Here is a 21,220-nt window from a genome sequence, read left to right on the forward strand (position 1 = left end):
CATATCTCCAAAAAGTATTTTGTTTTATTAAATTTTTAACATAAAGATAGGCTGTACCGAGTCTTTCCGGAAAAAACCGAGCGGCTGGGGGCGGGCCGTGTGGGCGAAGCTTAGCTGTGCTAACGCGCCAAGCTAGTGACAACACACAGAGACATTTGTTCAACAAACAGTTTTACTCACCGTCCGGTTCCAACGCACGACCGCGAACCTTTATCATTGTGACTGCTCGATCCTTAAGCATTAGACGATCTGCAAATCCGTAGATCTGGGCTTTGTTTATAAAACAATCATCGTCGAAATGCAGGGAACAAAAGTCTTACACAACTCCGTTTATGCTCAGGAAAACAAACTCCATCCACGGGTTCCTTAACGCTGGGTTCTTTGGGAATCTGTGCAGGGTTGTCTTGCCCTGGCAACCAAAAACACACTTCTTTGGTGACATTGACTTCCCAAAAGCCGGGCAGGGCGCTTTGATGGCGAACTGCTTTCACTATCTTGCTATGGTCTACGAGTGCGCGCGCGGCCGCGATCTTACCGGAGAAGGACCCATATAAGGAAATTCCGCCCTATCTTACGTAAGACAGAGCAATACTCGAAAAAAACTTTCCGAAACTTGTGACAAACCGGAAGGAGTATTTTTGGAACAAAAATACTCCTTCAAACGTACAACTTAGTTTTTGAAACTTTGTCCATGTTTAGCATGGGAATCCAACTCTTTACCAGTGTAAAAAACTCAGTATGCATGAAATAGCATTTCACCCCCCCTTTAAGGAGTTCCTCGACCTCGCGTCTCGGGTGCCATGAAACGATGGGACCTTTAAAGGAGCATTTCACCCATGGGAACATTGATATTTATTGAAAGTGGGTCATATATGTAGTCAAAATGTAAAATAAATTTCGAATTTGGTGCCTTCTTGACCGAGGAAAGACAGAAAGTAACTTCAGGATGCATTTGTATGAAAGACAACAACTCCCACAATGCACCACATCGCACAGCTCCGCAAGCCACTCCCACTAATCCAGAACAGCGCATATGAGGTATCCGCCTATCAGAGAAATCACTCTTCCGTCTACAAGGCTAGCTACCACCGGAGCTTGAAATTCATTTCACACACAATGTCTAGTTAGTTGGCGAACTCATTAGTGAATTACTCCTCGTTTGTATTTCTTTCAAAATGGTGAATTATTGTATGGTACCGGGATGTTCAGTCAGAACATATGCGGTGCGAAACTAGGATGGTTCACAACACAAACGTCCATGTCCTCATCTGATTCAGAGATTTCGTCCAGGAGAAATTGGCATCGTTGAAATTCTTTGCAGCAGACGGACTCTATCTCTGTGTCCATCGGCGCACAGTGAGAGCATAGGCACCACCAGTCCGCCCCAGCTCGAGCCAGTCCGGGCTCCTCGTCTGCGACAGGCAGGTCTTCTGCCTCGGCTGCTCTTCACTATAATGCGGCTCGTAAAGGTAGCCACAAACACCTGATTCGAGCATCAGACTTCCGAAATCCTCTTCTTCTATATCATATTGAGTACCCTCCGCTATTGTCGAAACTTCACATCTGGCTCCACAGTGCCTGTTAGCTTAGCTTCCAAACAAGATAGAGGATATTGCTTTTAGTTTCAGAAAGTGAAGTCCCACCCACTGATCTGTAATAGGTCTGTAACGTGAGTGGGTCCCACCCCCTGGGAACGATGAGGAACGAGTGTTTGTAGTCTCAACCCCTCTACAAAGATATGGGATTTCCTGCTTAGAATGACGCAAAATGACGATTTTTGCATCATTGTAAGCAGGAACTGCAACACTGAAATCCTTATTTCTCCCATCTCAGGGGAAAATTAGGGAATAATGCACGACCATTCAAAAATATGACTGGGTTTCTAACGATACAAGGCTTGATGCAAATGGGTGAAGTGTCCCTTTAAGACCATCTTTTGGAGCGGTTTGGACGATCCACTCTTCCAGCAATTACCAGCTGCTGCCACCATGTGATCCTTTAAAAGGTACATAGATTACATTCTGTGGTTGAGTGGATCCTCCTACACTGTCGAGGAAGCAGTTCCAGATCTCCCTTCCGTCCCTGTCTCACCACTGTGTTCTGAGCCTGAGTCCGATCCTCAGCCTGAATCCTGTCTCAAGATGGCCGCCACCATGCCTGAGCCCTCATCTCCGGCCAAGTCAAGTCAAGTCAAGTCAACTTTATTTATATAGCGCTTTTCACAATACAGATTGTATCAAAGCAGCTTCACAGTATTAAATAAAATAGTACATCAGTGTTTGTTTCTAGTGTAAAACGTCCACGTTTGGTAATGCTGATCAATAGTATTGTTGATTGATTAATTAAATTAAGTATCCCCAAGATGGCTGCCACCACGCCTGAGAGTTTGTCTCCGGCCATGATGGCCGCCGCCACGCCTGAGAGTTCATCTCTGGCCAAGACTTTCCATCCCTGGAATGAGCTTCTCATCTATTACAATCCTCTATAATAAACAGTAGATGGCATCAAAAAAGCCTGTTGTTTTTCACAGATGATTTCTTTTAAAATATATTTTTTGGGGTTTAAACCATTTTGCCCAAACAGAAGAAAAAAATATCAATTACAGTACCTTTAAGGCTCATTGTTATTAGGGCCCAAGCCCTGAAAGGGCGAAGGCCCTATTGTTTTCGTAAGGATTATTTTTTTCAACAGCGCCCCCTTGAACGGGGTCTGAAAACTTGGTCCATATATCAAACACGCTTGCATGAATTAATATGAAACTCGGTACACATAAAGATCTCATCGGGCCGAACAACTTTCCCTCTGTCAAGTTTCACGCCAGCCCAACAGGAAGTCGGCTATTATGGGTTGTTTTGAAAACACTTGCTGTGGAATGTGAACTACTCCTCCTAGAGAATTAATTAAATCCCCATCAAACTCGGTGTGCATAAAGTCAAGACATTGAGGATGCTAAATTGCGGATGGATTTTTGATATCTCGAACGGTTTGGACGTGGCGAGGAAACGAATTTATGGCGAGAAAAGAGAGACACAAAGTGTTAAAACTTCTGCATACATTAACTGATCTTGATGAAACTTCAGCAGAGTGTTCGTGGTAAGAGGCCGATCAGATGGATGTAACTATTGTGAGTCAAAGTTATAGCGCCACCAACTGGCAGCAGGAAGTGTATCACTTTCAAAATGCTTTTGACAAAAGTGGGGGGGTAGTTTTACCTACAGTTTATTGGTCGTACGTACATACGTATATTGGTCTCATCGAGCCGGACAACTTTCTAATTTACAGTCATTATCTCAGAGCAACAGGAAGTCAGATATTTTGGTTTGAATGTGGATTTCTTTGCAAAATCAACCTCTGAATTTTTACCCACCCCTCTTAAATGGTTTATTTTATTCCCACCAAACTTTTTCAACATGATGAAAATACATTAAAGATGCTAAATTGTGAACGGATAATACATATCTCAAATGGTTTTGCTATGGTGAGGGATTAAATAATGTCAAAAAAGGAAAAACTAAAAGCCTCATATCTTCTAGAAATGTAATTATACATCATTTATTTCTATATAAAATTATACAAATATCAGAACTATACCCATTTTATTATTTTTTTCAATTTAATAATTGTTTAAGTTTAAAAACAGCCAGAATGTTTTTTTAGTCCAAAAAATAAATAAATCATGTCATTCATAGTGCTATACTGCCCTCTTGTGTTCAAAATCAGGTAGGCCTATTGTATCTATATAAAAATATACCAGGTATGTGATGGTGAGAGTATTTTACCACCGGTTAATCAACGGGTTAATCAACGTTAATCAATGTTGTGGAATATTTTGAGTGTATCATAAAATCAGAATAAGGTAAGACAAGTAATATTTTCTGTCTTATATATATATGTATATATATATATATATATATACAGTGTATATATATATATATATATATATATATACACTGTATATATATATATATATATATATATATATATAAATATAGCTGCGAGCAGCGATGAAGGGCCAAAGCCGGCGGCACCGCCACCCCGGTGCCTTTAGGTAACTAAAGGCACCGGGGTTGCGGTGCCACCGGCTTGGGCCCACAATCGCTGCTCACAGCTATATTTCCTTTTTGCATTTAATCAGTTCATCTTCTGTTCCCAAACTGTTTGTCTCCTGGGTTACTAACTGATTGGGTTCCTCAGTTCAGGTGTGTTGTGTTAAAGCTCCAGTATGCGACTTTGGTATTTGACCACAAGAGGGCGCAGTTTCCAACAATAACAAAGGCGAAGCTTGATGACGCTATGAAGGAGGTGACGATGGGAGATGTCGTTTTTAATGCGTTTTCACCATCTAGCGATATATCTACATGGAATTAATGAATCATGATCACGGATGAGGTAATTTATTCGTTTTTGTATTACCTGTATGTCTGATCGTATTATTTTATGTCATCATAATTAATGAACTGCAAGGAACGTGAAATGTTATGCTATATTATCCCGTTACAACATACAGCTATTTGTCAAATGATTTGTTTGGTTAATGTTGTGCAGTTTTACGTTTTTATGGTTAATGCCGTGTTGTTTAACGTGTTCAAACCAATATCTAAAAGTAAATTTGAACGAACATTTGCAAGTAATGACTAAATATTTTTTTTTAACATCATATCCGATTGTATTTAATTGTACTGCCATAATCTCGGTCACCACACGTGATAAAAAGCCTTACCAAAGTACAAAGAGCAATATAACTTTGTTTATAAGTGCTATTATTGACAGTTGCATGTCTTACCTGTCTATCAGTACACTCGCGAGAGCAGAGTCTCTGTCAAGTCCAAGATTGACGCGCAGCTCTCTCCATCTCGAAAACGCCTGCCGATATTTATCCGGGTTTTATTCCTCCGTTTGTCACACAGTCCGCGACTCCGCGTGTATCCGAATATGGACGCTTTCGTTTTGTTGGCACTTCAATACTCGCCAAAGAGTTCGTGATCCATAACAGCTATAACCATACAGTCTATGGCTATAACCGCTTTAACCACCACTTCCGCATTTGACCATGCGATATTCCGGTGTGGTGGGTCATATTTTTTATTTTATTCTTTTTTTATTCTTTGTCAGACGTCTTTATTGTTTATTGTGATAAGAAAAAAAAACCTCAATAAAGTTGTTGTAAAAAAAAAAAAAAAAAATCCGGTGTGGTGGAATATCCTATCACATGGTCCACACCGGAAAAAAGGATAGAGCGGACATTGCGTCACTGAGGCGCGACATTTCTTTTCCGGGACGGCCAGTTATTTAAAATCGGAATTTCTCTGAAATAAAAAATCTTTGGAGACTTTTGAAATATTGTAAGTACACAACTGGAGGAAATATATCACACTGTGCAAGTTATTTTCGGAAATTTTATTACAAAATTCCTACATATTGGAGCTTTAATTATCTAGTTAGTTTCTCCATCTGTTTGCTCCATTTAAGCCCTCTGTTTCATTTAATCCCTTGTCTTGCTTTGTTAATGTCTACGACGTGTAACGTGGTTGTGTTTCTCCTCTGTATTCTCCTGTTTGTTTGGTTTATTATTCAATTAAATTACTATTTTGTTTATCTCCATTGTCGTGTGCTCCTCTACAGCCACCAACCATGAAACATTTAAAGGGGCATTCCACCCATTTGAACATTGTTTTTTATTTAAAGTGGGTCATATATGTAGTCGAAATGTAAAATAAATTTTGAATTCGGTGCCTTCGTGACCGAGGAAAGACAAAAAATAACTTCAGGACGCATTTGTATGAAAGACAACAACTCCCACAATGCACCACATTGCACAGCTCCGCAAGCCACTCCCACTAATCCAGAAAGCGCATATCTGCCTATAAGAGAAATCACTCTTCTGTCTACAAGGCTAGCTACCACCAGAGCTTGAAATTCATTTCACATTCACACAAAATGTCTAGTTAGTTGGCGAACTCTTTAGTGCATTACTCCTCGTTTGTATTTCTTTCGAAAAGGTGAATTATTGCATGGTACCTGGATGTTCAGTCAGAACATATGCGGTGCGAAACTAGGATAGTTCTCAACACAAACGTCCGTGTCCTCGTCTGATTCAGAGATTTCGTCCAGGAGAAATTGTCATCGTTGAAATTCTTTGGCGCAGATGGACTCTATCTCTGTGTTCGTAGTTGCATCTTACAGTCTATGAGTTGCATAGTGAGATCACCGGCGCCACCAGTCCGCCCTAACTCGAGCCAGTCCGGGCTCCTCGTCCGCGGCAGGCAGGTCTTCTGCCTCGGCTGCTCTTCGCTATAATGCAGCTTGTAAAGGTAGCCACAAACACCTGATTCAAGCATCAGACTTCCGAAATCCTCTTCTTCTATATCATATTGAGCACTCTCCTCCGCTATTGTCATTACTTTACATCTGTCTCCACAGCGCCTGTTAGCTTAGCTTCAAACAAGATGGAGGATATTGCTTTCAGTTTCAGAGAGTAAAGTCCCACCCACTGATCTGTAATAGGTCTGTAGCGTGAGCGGGTCCCGCCCCCTGGGAAAGATGAGGAACTAGTGCTTGTAGTCTCAACAGAAATCCCCCCCTCTTACACTTCCTCCTACAATGACGCAAAATGACGATTTTTGCGTCATTGTAGGAGGAAGTGTAAAAGGTAAATAACGGATTTCTCCCATCTCAGGGGAAAATGAGAGAGTGTTGCACGACCATTCAATAGTATGACTGGGTTTCTAACAATGCAAAGCTTAATGCAAATGGGTGGAGTGTCCCTTTAAATATAGGTCATGATTTCCTCTGTTAAATCATTGTGTAACAAAACAGCCTATGCTTTCAAATATGACAATGCATGTAATGTGTTTAATTGAAATGCTGTGGTTTACTAAGAGTAAATAATCATTTATAAATGAAAATGAAATCACTGATCATGAAAATCAATTTAACCTATATTAAGGAAAACAAAAGCAGGTCCCAGGCACTCAGTCAAAATAACAGGAGAAGGATCAGGTTAAAAAGCCTTTAATGAATGTGGCTTAAGTCATTTTAAAAATTTAGCGTGTGGTGAGTGATTTATCATGGAGACACACTCTTTTTCTACGGATGAAGGAAGGAATATTATTGTTACAGACTCTTTACTCACGCATGTGGAGAATGTATTGCACACTGACTGTTCAACAAAGAAACATGAACTTCGTAAACTTCTTGAAAAAGATATGAAGCTCAAATGGCATGTGGTGTCACTTTCTGATTATTGGAGAGAAGGACGCATCCCTCGCGGGCTTCGTTTATCGAAATTTCCCTCTACGCATAATGAGGATGCTGGTTTCAAATCGAAATGCGAGTCTATTTTAAATAAATGCTCAATGGACTTGATGTTACTGCTCATACAAGAGGGTAAGAAAGAGAGGGAACTAATCCAGTCCCGTATTGGAGACATTGAGTCTTCCCTATCCACTCCTCGTGGACAACAGGCTCCTATTCTACAAACAATCCGTGAAGAAATACTTAAACTCGAGACGACCATTAAGGAGATGAAGGTGCGGAAGTTCAAGCGCGACATGGAGGACTACCAGAGAGGACATGTGTATCGGTGGAACCAACCACGCTTTTCTCGTGATCGTCATGTTTACCGCCAATCAGATCGGCAACCACGTCCCCGCCAACCCAGGGTGTCCTTTAACCTTACATCCAGTGAAGATGAGGGTCGCTCCATGGAATCTGAGTCTGATCATTTTTTGGAGGACGATTGGCCGCGACTCCAGTCCAACCATCAAGGTCTAAGAAGACACGCAGGGGCCGCCGAGGTAGAGGAACGTCCTCGTCCACCAACACTGCGTTCGTTACCAAGGAAGAAATATCCTCGGTAATTAACCTTTCGAAAATGCCTCTTTCCAACGAGCAACTTGGTGTATTGTCTAAGGGTATGTCTTTTGCACCCACTCATACCTCCAGTCTATTTAACACTAGAGTGGACTTATTCCGTTTTTATCGGAATTTACATTTAAAGACATTCTATCATAAGTCAGGACACAATCATGGTTGTTCCAGGACAGTTATCAACTCTGACATGACTCCTGACAGTACTCCTGATAACTCAGATGTTCCTGTTAGTACTCCCAATAGTGACTTGTATCCTTTGTTTAGACCTAAATCTCTATTTACGCCTATGGTATCGAATCCATCTCTTGTTGCCTTTTGTAAAAAAGTTGATTATGATGTGCAAAAATTATTTGATACCGGGTCCAGACCCATACAAAAATCGAATTTGACGATAAGTGAACGTAAGGCTCTCAAGGAGCTTTCTACAATTGATGATATCATTATTCGCCCTGCTGATAAAGGTGGGGCAGTAGTGGTCCTGTCGAAAGATATGTATATCCTAGAGGCGACAAGACAATTGGAAACCAAGCACTATGAAAGATTAGCTAGTAATCCTTTGTCTGAACTGACTGTTATTTTTCATAACATCTTAACTCATGCCAAAAATTCGGAATGGATTACTGAAAGCGAAATGAAATATATGATAGTTGAACACCCATCCTTGGCTACATTTTATTTACTCCCTAAAGTACATAAACTCCCTTTTGACAACCCTCCTGGGCGACCCATTATCTCGGGCAATGGTACACTTACTGAACCTGCGTCCAAGTTTGTTGATTTCTTTATTAAGCCTTTTGTGAGGACTCTTCCGTCTTTCATTGAGGATACTGTGGATGTCTTAAACAGCTTGTCTAATTTAGGCAATGTTGGGTCCCAATACTTAATTAGCATGGATGTAGAGTCTTTATATACCAACATTGACCACGAGGAAGGGTTACACGCCTTGAAACACTTTATTTCTGATAGAGATAACATTAGACCTCCTTCTCATTTCATTGTACAACTCACTGAGTTTATTATTCACAACAATATTTTTGTGTTTATTGACAAACTGTACAAACAGAAGATTGGTGTTCCAATGGGCTGTTGTTTTTCACCCAATTATGCCTGCCTGTATTTGGGTTTATGGGAGAAGTTACATGTTCTTAACCCGAGTAATCCTTTTCATCATTGTATAACATGGTATGGTCGCTACATAGATGATTTATTGTTTATCTTTAAGGGTACTGACACTCAGGTTCTCGAGTTTCACCAATACCTTAATTCTATAAATAGTAATATTAAATTGTCTTTAGAATACTCAAAAACCAGTATTGATTTTTTAGACCTAACTATTTCTATTGACCCAGAAGGGAAGTTGCATACTACAATTTTTAGAAAAAAGACCTCTAGAAATACCATCCTTAGGGCTGATTCTTTTCATCCTTCTTATCTCATTGATAATGTACCTTTCAGCCAATTTCAGCGGTTACGCCGCATATGTGATGATGATGTGGATTTTGAAAAACAGGCAGATAGTATGTCAGAACGTTTTATTAAAAGAACGTACAAACCAGATATCATCGCGCATGCACGATCCAGAGCTCAATCCCTGAACCGGTCTGATACCTTGATTAAGAAGGTTCGTAAGACAGATGCTCAATCCCGCCCGTTTTTTGTCACACAGTATAGTAGGGAGGCTAGACAGATAAAACGGATAATTCAGGATAATTGGGCCATTATGAATTCTGATCCTGTCCTCCAAAAGGTCTTTCCACAACCGCCTATATTTTCTTATAGAAAGGCTCAGACTCTTCGAGATAAATTGGTGCATAGTTATCTCCCCCCTGAGAAGAATGAAAGTTGGCTTAAGAGACCTATTGGGTTATATCGTTGTTTGAACTGTCCTCACTGTATTAATATCATCCCCTCAAATTTTTTTGTGGATTTTAAATCTAACAGAACATTCAAAATAAAAGATTTTATAAATTGTAACACTACATTTGTTATTTACCGGTTATCGTGCCCGTGTAAGAATGTGTTTTATGTAGGTCGCACTAAAAGACGTCTACGTGATCGGTTGGCGGAACATAAATATGCCATTCGTATTAGTAGCCCTGACTATCAGATGGCCCAACACTTCCTACATATGCACAACAAGAATGATTCTTTACTAAAAATAGAGGTCCTGGAACATGTGAGACCTTTTGATAGAGGTGGTGATAGGATTCGTAGACTCAACCAGCTCGAGTCATTTTGGATCCATCAACTGGATGCGCTTCGATATCCAGGTTTGAACGATGGCATAGAATTTAAATGTTTTTTGTGACATGTTACCTATGTCTGTACATTGGTTTTGGTCTCGTATTTATTTTTTACTTATGTTCATACTTGATACTTACTTTTATGTATTTCTTTTTCCTCCAGATAACCTACGTTGAGGGATGTTTTTGGGAGATATTTGGGTTTTCTTTTTCTTTTTTTTTTTTCTTCATTATGTCTTTGTTGGTCACCTGTTGGTTTGCTTTTGTTGATTTTCCCTATCCTGTAGACCTGATTGCTTCATTGGATTAATTGACTAATTTGGACCTTATTAGGTTAATTGATGTTTTGGTTTATGGGTGTGACTTTACTTGCTTATATTTGCTGCCATTCTCTTCTTCTGTGTGACTGCCCTGATGAAGACCATTTTGTTGGTCGAAACATGTTGGTGCATATATATATTTTTTAAAATGACTTAAGCCACATTCATTAAAGGCTTTTTAACCTGATCCTTCTCCTGTTATTTTGACTGAGTGCCTGGGACCTGCTTTTGTTTTCCTTTGGATTTTTTCCCTACCCCAAGAGCACCTATCTTAAACTCCTCTGACTCTACCTGAGCGCCTGGTTGAACCTCTCACAGTTCATTAACCTATATTAAGTGTGAAATAATGAGGAAATAGGTTTAGTGTTATGCTTAATTGTTGACATACAGTAAGAAAATACATTAACACTTTATAAAAACTGCATACTATGAATCATTAGTTAAGCATTAGTAAATAGTTGATTCATCATTTATAAAGCAATGGCCCTACATTAATAGACATTAGTAAGCAGTTTATAAATACAGCTATGAATGCTTTATTCTTGAATGCTTCTTCTATTTATAAGCATATATATAATGTGTTTAATAACTATTTTCATACTGTATTAATGATCAATTTATCATATCTAAATAAAGCATTACATTATTTTCAAACCACTTATTTAGTTATCAGTGGTTCACAAGATCCTTTAGAAAGTGTGAGTAAATGATGAATAATCTATTTAATGTAGGGCCAATGCTTTATAAATGATTAACTATTTACCAATGCTTAACTAATGATTCATACCATGCAGTTATTATAAAGTGTTACCAAAAAGGGAACTTATGTTGAGAATAGAATGTATGTGCATATGGCAGATCAAGTGTCAGATCATGTAAACTCACTTCGGTCTTTATTTGAACCATGTACCATATGTGAAAATCAATGTATTATTCAGGACATTACATTCTTGGGAGCTACAATACCTGTAAAGTTTGTCTGGGTTAGAGTTCTGAGAGCCATTCGACTTCATCGCAGCAGAAACAGTCTATGAAACAGATGAATAGGAATCGTTTGACTCTATATATTGCTTAGAAACATTACATCAGATGTATATTTGTTTTTAAAAATGGTGCTTATGGCATACTTGTTGCGGAGTGTATGCTGGAGGGAGTGGCCGGTTCTGGGCAGGATCCTGAGCACTGGATGGGGGATCAGAGTTCACTGGAGGGTCAGAGGTCAGTAGGACAGGATAGTGACCCAAAGGAAAGGCTGAATTTTCCAGATCAGCAAGCAGGGCATCTACAAAGACAAAAAAGTTATAGAAAAACATCATGGAAAAGTAGTAAGTCAAGACTCTGTGGGGCTGTTCTTTCTTTTTGAATTATTGGCCTTTTTAAAAATTATAAGAATAGTGGAAAACTTGACAGGAGAAGGAAAAGAACTGGGACATGATCCAAGCCTCGAGAATGGAATCCCCTCAAGCACAGCTTGATATGTCAGTTTTATATCCACAACTTTCAACTATCGAATGATGACACTAGGGGCCAGACTTGGGAGCCCCAATCACCTCTGAGAATTCAGAAAAGGCCACTGAGAATTGGTAATTGGAATTTGCATGCCACTCCCTTTTATACAGGAATGAATGAACGGCATGCAAACACTCCAGTCAGATTTGTTTTTCGGACACAAGCTCATTCCAATCTTCACCTCTAAAAGAGCTGTTCTAACTGGAAAAAAGTGGTCTCTCTCCTAAAAGAGTGAGCACAGAAAAGTGATGAAAGTTTCCCCTGGGTGATTCAGCTAAATGAAGTTTTATGTAACAAAGTTCGGGAGGAGCATGTTCAGGTAATCATCCAATCAGCACAAGAAGAAGCCAGTATAAATAAAGCCTTCCCTTACCTCTTGTCTCATGACTAATTTCTCAGCATCCCGCCACCACCCCATCACCTCACATTCGGCTGGGTCTGCTCATAGATACCTATGATCTATACATTCATAGGGGGGAGTACTCTGGGGTCGGGCCGAATTCCGAGCTCGGAGCCCTCCCCCCGGACAGCAAGCCAAATACGCATTATAATATTACATCAGATTTCATTAACATGTGAACTCGTGAAAAGAACAGTTTCCTTAAAAGAGCTTGCACAAAGGATGAGCGTCTTTTTAAAGATACTTGGCCGCTTGTGTATTTCTGGGTGCGGTTGATATCTGTCCTTCTCATACGGCCACAATCTATGCCTTGCATGTCTTGGCTGCGCACACACTCAGAAAGCTTTCGTGGATGGATCATGTTCTCACTGCGAGAACATAACCATGGCAACGTTGTGGTCGCTTCTCTTTTCTGGCAAGAATGCTCAGCCACTATCATGAATCCCCACTGACCTCCCACTCCTCTTTGACTTCGATGTTGTGTCATACAATGCACACATAATTTCATTCAGGGCTTCAGATGAGGACGAGCTGTCGACAGCAGCATTAGAGAGCGCAATTAGAGTGGAATCCTCCACCCTGTCCTGAGCGCTCACGGTTGGATGAAAGTTTCCGGGAAGAAAGGAACCAGGGCAGGGCGTGACTCACAGGTGCATGGGGACCTCACAAAGTTGTGGAAGGCACCTTTTACTACCTGATCATGCTACGTGGGCTCCCCCGCACTCACTACCCTTGACGGTGGGACAGCCTGATGGGTACATGAAAATTTCCCAGGACTTTTGCCCACAGAGTGCCACCACCTGGCGGAATCGTCCTAAGCTATCGTCCAGGGCCTGTAAGACTACTTCTTCCCTAGGCTTACACTCCCGCTGGACATGCCGCCTCTGCCCTGCAAGCCATGGCCATCCTGCAGGTCCATCAGGCAAAAGCTCTGAAAGAGGTGCACGAGGGTAGTGCTGAGCTGAGACTGATGCAGGAACGGCATTCGGCAACTGATTTTGCTCTCAGAGCAACTAAAGTCACGCCATAGTCTTTTGGCCAGACAATGTCCATTTTAGTGGCGCTAGAACGCCATCTCTTATCATCCTATCGTGGTTGTATCTCTATTAGTTTTACTCGATCTTAGTGCTGCATTTTACATAATGACCACAACATTCTTTTGAATAGACTCGAAAATGATGTTGGCATTAGTGGAATTGCATTGGCATGGTTCAAATCATACTTATCTGACCATTATCAGTTTGTAGTAGTAAACGAAGAGATGTCATATCGATCACAAGTTCAGTATGGAGTATCACAAGGCTCAGTACTAGGACTGTTGCTGTTCACTCTGTACATGCTACCCTTGGGAGATGTCATTAGGAAGCATGGTATTAGTTTTCACTGTTATGCTGATGATACTCAGCTGTATATTTCTTCGCGCACTGAAGAAACTTACCAATTCACAAAATGAACGGAATGCATAGCTGATATAAAAAACTGGATGACTAGTAATTTCCTACAACTTAATTCTGAAAAAATTCTATTCTATTTATTGGACCAAAATTGGCCCTGCACGCATAATTAACAAACTATAGTTAGGACAGCTGGTCCAAAATGCAGCAGCTAGAGTTCTTACTAGAACCAGGAAGTATGACCATATTTGCCCGGTTCTGTACACACTGAACTCATTATAATTTTTTAAGGCCAGACAAGTATGTAGCAACATTGGCTATGAATCATGGCTCATTGAATCAGAACACAAACGCACATTCCTTCTTGCTGTCCCACTCTGAACCCCCGAAGGTAAATCAGTTGTGTTGGCTCCAGCTAGTCGGCAACAAATGGTCTTTCGCGACACTTTATTGCACCTTGGAGGATAAAGTCAACACATTCCCTTAACTTTGCAAAGTTCTGCATTCCAAACCCCCTTCCCCTCTCTGGACCACAGAGAGATAACAAAACTTTCTGTGTGACACACACACACACAAACATCCTCAGTGTGTTATTCAGGATAGAAAGATAGTTTTAATGTATGTAACTCAGATTTGGGTTTGACCTTCCTGTATGCATGTTTTATTAATTTGTTTGATCATATAATTATGATATTTGAGTGTTGGCTATGAAATGTATTTTTCTCTGAAGAATGTTCTCCCAGTAGAATCGCATCCTGTAACCCGATCTCATTGATAACGGGGGCGCAACATTCCAACGCGACCTCCGTGATACACACACACACACACATTACCATATATGGACTTCCACGAGTAAAATTTAATTTTACCAACTATTTCAACTGTATAAAGAGTGTTCTGGGTGATCTGCATGTTCCCCAGAGTGATATTAGAGTAGTTGTGTTTTTGAATTACAGTAATGTAATCTTAAAGTGCCTTTGTGTCAACAAAATAACGTATCTCCAGAGGCGGACAGAGTACACAGCTACATTACTTGAGTAAAAGTACAGATACCCCTTGCTAAATTTTACTCAAGTACAAGTAAAAGTACTACAGTCAGATGTCTACTTAAGTAAAAGTACTAAAGTACTTGTTTTTAAAAGTACTTGAGTATCAAGAGTACAAGAGTACATTTTTTTAAATATTGCATTACTACTGCCACAGTGCTTACACTGGTAAACACAGCAAACACTTGAAGCGAAAACTATCATTAACTTGTTCAGAAAATTGAAATAGTCTGGCGAGGTGGGGCCACGGCTTGGCACGTTCCCGGGATGCAATCTTTTTTTTCCCAGGATGGTAGGGGAAGACTCATGAATATTCATTAGGGAAGTCATCCCTGATTGGTCTGATGGCCTACCCCTAACGCCACCCCTAAACCTACCCGTCACTGGGGTTAAGACCAATCAGGGATGACTTCCCTAATGAATATTCATGAGTATTCCCCTACCATCCTGGGAAAAAAAATATCGCTCCCGGGATGGACCTGCTGCGTCTTCATCCATTGTTTCGTCCATGGTTTCATCTCTTATCTAAATCTGACCATGGAGTTGACTTTGGCGGAAAGCTGAAGGTGATTGCTGATAGGCTGTCCCAATCAGTGGCGCCTGCACAATCCAATCACATTTGAGAGGGTTTCCGAGATGTTTCTTTTTTCCTTTTAAAAAAATTTTTTTTTAGAAGAAGTAACGGGTACTCACAGTTATGGATAGAAATGTAGTGGAGTAAAGAGTACAATATTTGCCTCTCAAATGTACTTGAGTAAAGTCATGAGTACTCCCCAAAAATGATACTCGAGTAAAGTACAGATCCCTCAAAATTGTACTTAAGTACTATACTCAAGTAAATGTACTCAGTTACTGTCCGGCTCTGAGTATCTCTATGTTGCTATCTTTGTCAATAGTCGTTCTTAGTATTGTTTTAATCCCCTGTGCACAACGAAGGAGATTTTTGATAAGAGACTGTGATAAACGTTATGGTTCCATGCATTTTAATTCCCCGAGCATAATATCACATTTTGCCCCCTCGTGATTCCACACGAGGGTCGGGCAGCATTAACACACCAGGACAATCTTCCTGCTCTAAACTGATTCGTCATCCCCGAAAAAGGAGGCGTACACAGGACACTGATAAAAAGTCCAAACCCTCAATTCTCGCTCTCTTCTTCCTCCTCCAAAACCCAAGTCCGGACTGGCTTCGGCCTGCTTCTCTTTCCTTCTCTTTTATTTATTTTTTATGTTTTTCTATAGTCTAGTTTCGTTTTCCTATTCGCCTCTGTTCATTCACGAGCTGAATGAACTTAGCCTGAATCATTCCCGGCAACTTCACCTCAAAGAAAGAGACTCTTTGAAGCTCCCGCGCTCGCACGCGCGCCGGAAGACACAGCACACGCACGCCTCCCCTCAGACGATTCACGCTGCTTTAAAGACATGCAGAACCCTGCCTTCCTCCCTCATACAAAGAGAACCATATGCCATGCAAGTATCGATTATTGAATTGAACTTACAATGGGATTTCTTTGTTGTCTCTTAAGGGTTACTGTCTGTGATTTTGCCATGCTGAGATCATCTCGGTGATCTCTCTCATCCTGAACTTTAGTTTCACTTTCTCCCTTTCATCCTCTCCCTCTCTCATCTGTTATCCGTTTAGTCTTGTATTTGTCTTTTACTGTTTGTATTGTCATATGCATACTCATGTAAATTGTAGAACTTGTATTCCTTAGTTCGATGTAGAATTAGTCCAATTATTAAAAAAACCCATTATTGTCTTTGTATAAGTGTTCATTTTACAAGTCAATGAAACGACGATCAAGCTATGCTTTACAAATGCGCTACTGTTAAGTAACCTACATTTTATAAGAACAAGAAAGTTATTTCCATGGCCAGAAAATAGCTTTCTTTGAATTATAAGAAAGAGATAATTTTTGTTGAGAAATTGTTAAGTTAATCTTACGGCCGTTTTGCTGGACAAACACCGTTTGATGATTACATTAATTTCCATTAAGGGTTATCTCATAATCGATCTGAAATAGGATTATTGATATATGAATGATGAATTATAATTCGTTGTGATTGATTATTCATATATACAAATCAATCTATTTTCAAATTCGAATAAATTAATGTAACTGTAGTATGCAAAATATTAATCATATTCATGATTAATTATTAAAATTCCCTATAATCATTTGAGCTAAGTCATATTCGTTACAAGTAGTTTGTTGAGGGTTGATTTGTAAAGAAGGACTACACGCCTGCGCATATATATTTTGCATACCTATGGACTGAACACGTGATGCGCATGTGATGCACTGGTGTTTGCGCAGAGATAACTGATAATTGTTTGCACCTTGGAACCTATTTCCTGGTGGTTCGTTTTCGAGCCACAAGGCACTGTTTTGTGAGGATGGGCGGCCGGAGCGCATTGAGGGTTTTCTGTTAGAACGGTGTCGTGTTAGCGGGCCCTTAAGTTAATAAATAATGATCTTCGCAACAGAAGTGAATCAATCAATCAAAAATAACTTTAGCTGGACAATAACTTTATCCTAGAGCTGCTGTAAAGCCAAAACAATCTCTGTTACTGTAATGTCCTATTATCACTGTAAAGCTGCTTTGAAACAATTCATATTGTTAAAAGCGCTATATAAATGAAGGTGACTTGACTTGACTTGACTGAATTGGCTCCCTATTAAACATTGTATAAATGTAAAAATATTGCTGATTACTTACAAAGCATAAATGGTTTAGCTCCCCAGTAATTGAGCGAGCTCTTAACGCATTATAGTCCTTCACGTCTATTGCGATCACAAAATTCTGGCCAGTTGATAATACCTAGAATATCAAAATCGACTGATGGCGGTAGATCCTTTTCCTATTTACTAGCACCTAAACTTGGGAACAGACTTCATAACATTGTACGGGAAGCAGACACACTCTGTCCATTTAAATCTAGACTAAAAACACATCTCTTTAACCTAGCATGCAAATAACACATTATCAACTTCTATAATTCAAATCATGTAAAATGTTAGGCTGCTTAAACTAGGTCAGCCGGAACCGGGAACACTTCCCATAACACCTGATGTACTCGTTATATCAAAAGAAGAATGGTGTCTACACCAATATTGTCTCTCTGTTTATCCAGAGGTTTACCGTAGTCCGCCGGATCCAAGCCGTATTCAGATCTGATGAAGGAAACTGTGCCTAGACACGACGACAATGCAGCCCTGAAGTGTCAACTAGACTCTCCCCTATGAAGGTCTCCTTCCCTTCCCTTCCCTTTACCTCTGTACAGATAAAACGTTATCAAAATGATTCCAGTTCGCATGGATCCGCGGAAACGACAAAAATTTCTGTATTATGCAGGCCAGACAAGTAATTTGCAGATGTCAATTTTATAAAAAAAGACTATGCGCATGTGCACATATATATTAAAACGTACATACCTATAGACTAAACACGTAATATGCATGTGCATGCTGTTACTTTTCACAGATTTACGTTTTTGAAGTTTACACGGAGATGATACAAAATTTTTTTTTAATTCAAAGCTTGCACCTTGGAACCTAGTTTTCGTTCTCGAGCCACCAAACACCATTGTCGCGGAAATGAACGGCCAGAACAAATTAAAAGTTTTCTGTTTTCAGTTAAAAAGGTGTCATGTAAGCAGCCTCTAAGTTATGATCTTTGCAACAGAAGTGAATCAATCAAAAACTAGCTTTAGCTGGACAATAACTTTATTCTAGAGCTCCTGTAAAACCAAAACAATCTCTGTTACTTTAATTTTTTATTATCACTGTAAAGCTGCTTTGAAACAATCTATATTGTTAAAAACGCTATATAAAGGAAGATGACCCAACCCGCCACCATATAAGCCTGAAGGTGAAAGATATGTTGCCAACGTCTCTTCCACCCGTGGCATCACCACATAGACGTTTTCTTTTGAGCCCAAAATCAAAGAATAAATGTGGACGTTGGGACTTGAAAGCCATGACGAGAAAGGCTTGTTCCACGATCTCCACACCTCTGTGTGGAGATCGGTGAAAAACGGAAGACTCCATCGCGAAGGCTGTGACCGAGCCTGCAGGAAACTGTAACGTTTCAATGAAGACAGAAGATGCAAATGCAAGAACTCAGGTTTATTGAATGAACACGTAGAAGGAGTATCAATCACACAGTCCAATAGTCCCTGGTAGCACAGGGGGTAGATGGGCAACCCGAATCCCGTGGCGTGATGAGATGAGACGAGATCCTTTTGATGAGGCAGGCTGACAGGAACACAAACACGAACCCGTGATGTGATGAGACGAGACAGTATCCTAGGAAGACGACAGGCAGAACGAACTCAACACGAACTCCAAAACGGGAACCAGGAACACCAACGAAGACCACACTGCACAGGGATAAATCCCACAACGATCTGACAAACACAGGACGAAAGACCATGAGCTTAAATAGAGATCGCTGATCAGAATCAGCTGGCGCTGATGACAATCCCACACACACACACACACACACATACACAAACACAGCGCGAGAAAGAGACAGTGAATTCATGAACCGTGACATTACCCCTCCCCCTAGGAGCGCTCCCAGGAGGACCTACCTGTTGATTGTAATCATCAATAAGGGAGTGATCCAGAATGTCTCTCGCAGGAACCCAACTTCTCTCCTCCAGACCGTAACCCTCCCAGTCCACCAGATACTGAAATCCGCGTCCCCTCCGTCTCGAGTCCAGAATACGATTTACCGAATACGTAGGTTCCCCATCTACGAGTCGCGGCGGTGGGGGAACCGGGGCTGGCGGATTAAGATGAGAACGAAAAATGGGCTTTAATTTGGAGACATGAAAGGCGGGATGAATTCTCCTGTACGCTGGAGGAAGTTTGAGGCGGACTGCCACCGGACTAATGATCTTGGTGACAGTGAATGGGCCAATGAATTTTGGAGCTAGTTTATTAGACACGGAGCGGAGCGGAATGTTTCTTGTAGAAAGCCACACTTTTTGACCCACGACGTATACGGGAGGCCTTGACCGGTGGCGATCGGCCTTAGCCTTGGTGCGTGCTCCCACCTGGAGCAGAGTCTCGCGGGCTCTGGTCCATGTGCGATAGCACCTCTGGATGAAGGCGTGAGCGGAGGGGACCACGACTTCGGATTCCAGGCTAGAAAAAACTGGTGGCTGGTTCCCTAAGCTACACTGAAACGGAGATAGGCCCGTAGATGACACTGGTAACGAGTTATGGGCGTACTCCACCAATGAAAGTTGCTGACTCCAGGAGGAAGGATTCTTGGAAACCAAACATCGTAACACTCTCTCAAGATCTTGGTTGGCCCTCTCGGTTTGCCCGTTGCTTTGGGGATGGTAACCCGAAGATAGACTGACAGTCGCTCCCAGTAATCTACAAAACTCCTGCCAAAATTTGGACACAAATTGGGAACCCCTGTCAGAAACCACGTCTGTCGGGAGGCCATGTAACCGGAAGACGTGATCTATGACAACCACCGCTGTCTCCTTGGCAGAAGGTAATTTGGGCAAGGGAATAAAATGAGCCGCCTTCGAGAACCGGTCCACTACGGTCAAAACAACCGTCTTACCCTGGGAGGGTGGGAGGGCGGTTGTAAAATCTAGCGCTATATGGGACCAGGGTCTCGAAGGGACAGACAGCGGTTGGAGTAACCCATCTGGGGGTCGATTGGAAGTCTTACCAGTGGCACAAACCGAGCAAGCCAAAACAAAACTCTGAATGTCGCGGGCCATTAATGGCCACCAGAAACGTTGCTTGACCAAAAAACTGGTGCGTTTTACCCCTGGATGACATGCTACGCTGGAACAATGACCCCATCGAATAACGTCGGACCGAACCCCCTCTGGCACAAACAAATGACTCGGTGGGCAACCGGGCGGAGGCGTTACCCCTTCTAAGGCCGTCTTAACCTTCGATTCAACCTCCCATGTGAGTGTGGAGATAACTATCTTCTCGGGCAAAATGCACTCGGGAGTAACCGGGCGTTCGGATGGATCAAAAATACGAGATAAAGAATCGGGTTTGATGTTTTTGGACCCCGGGCGGTACGAGAGTGAAAAATCAAAACGACCGAAAAAAAGTGCCCATCGAGCCTGCCTGGAGTTGAGTCTTTTGGCAGATCTAATATATTCCAGGTTCTTATGATCGGTCCAAACGATAAAAGGTACCCCCGACCCTTCTAACCAATGACGCCACTCCTCCAGCGCTAACTTGACTGCCAACAACTCTCTGTTACCAATGTCATAGTTACGTTCGGCAGGTGATAAACGATGGGACAAAAACGCGCAAGGGTGCATCTTGTCATCTGTGGAAGAACGCTGGGATAGAACTGCACCTACCCCCACCTCTGACGCGTCGACCTCCACCACGAACTGACGTGATGGATCAGGGGCAATCAGAATGGGAGCTGAACTGAA

The 21,220-nt window shown here is 41.3% G+C and overlaps 1 protein-coding gene across 2 annotated transcripts in view; it reads right to left on the bottom strand.

The window, feature by feature from the left end:
* The window catches only part of LOC307146792 (transforming growth factor beta-1-induced transcript 1 protein-like), a 141,286-nt gene that overhangs the window by 111,966 nt on the left and 8,100 nt on the right, over window positions 1–21,220 (bottom strand). For both annotated transcript variants that reach the window (XM_079851082.1, XM_079851081.1), the window contains 2 exons: window positions 11,563–11,717; window positions 11,402–11,463 (listed from right to left, as the gene is read on the bottom strand). In XM_079851082.1, the coding sequence (XP_079707208.1) occupies window positions 11,402–11,463; window positions 11,563–11,717 (217 nt within the window). The remainder of the gene's footprint in view (window positions 1–11,401; window positions 11,464–11,562; window positions 11,718–21,220) is intronic.

This window comes from Squalius cephalus (assembly GCF_949319135.1).
Source record: "Squalius cephalus genome assembly, chromosome: 19".
In the NCBI taxonomy this organism is placed as follows: domain Eukaryota; kingdom Metazoa; phylum Chordata; class Actinopteri; order Cypriniformes; family Leuciscidae; genus Squalius; species Squalius cephalus.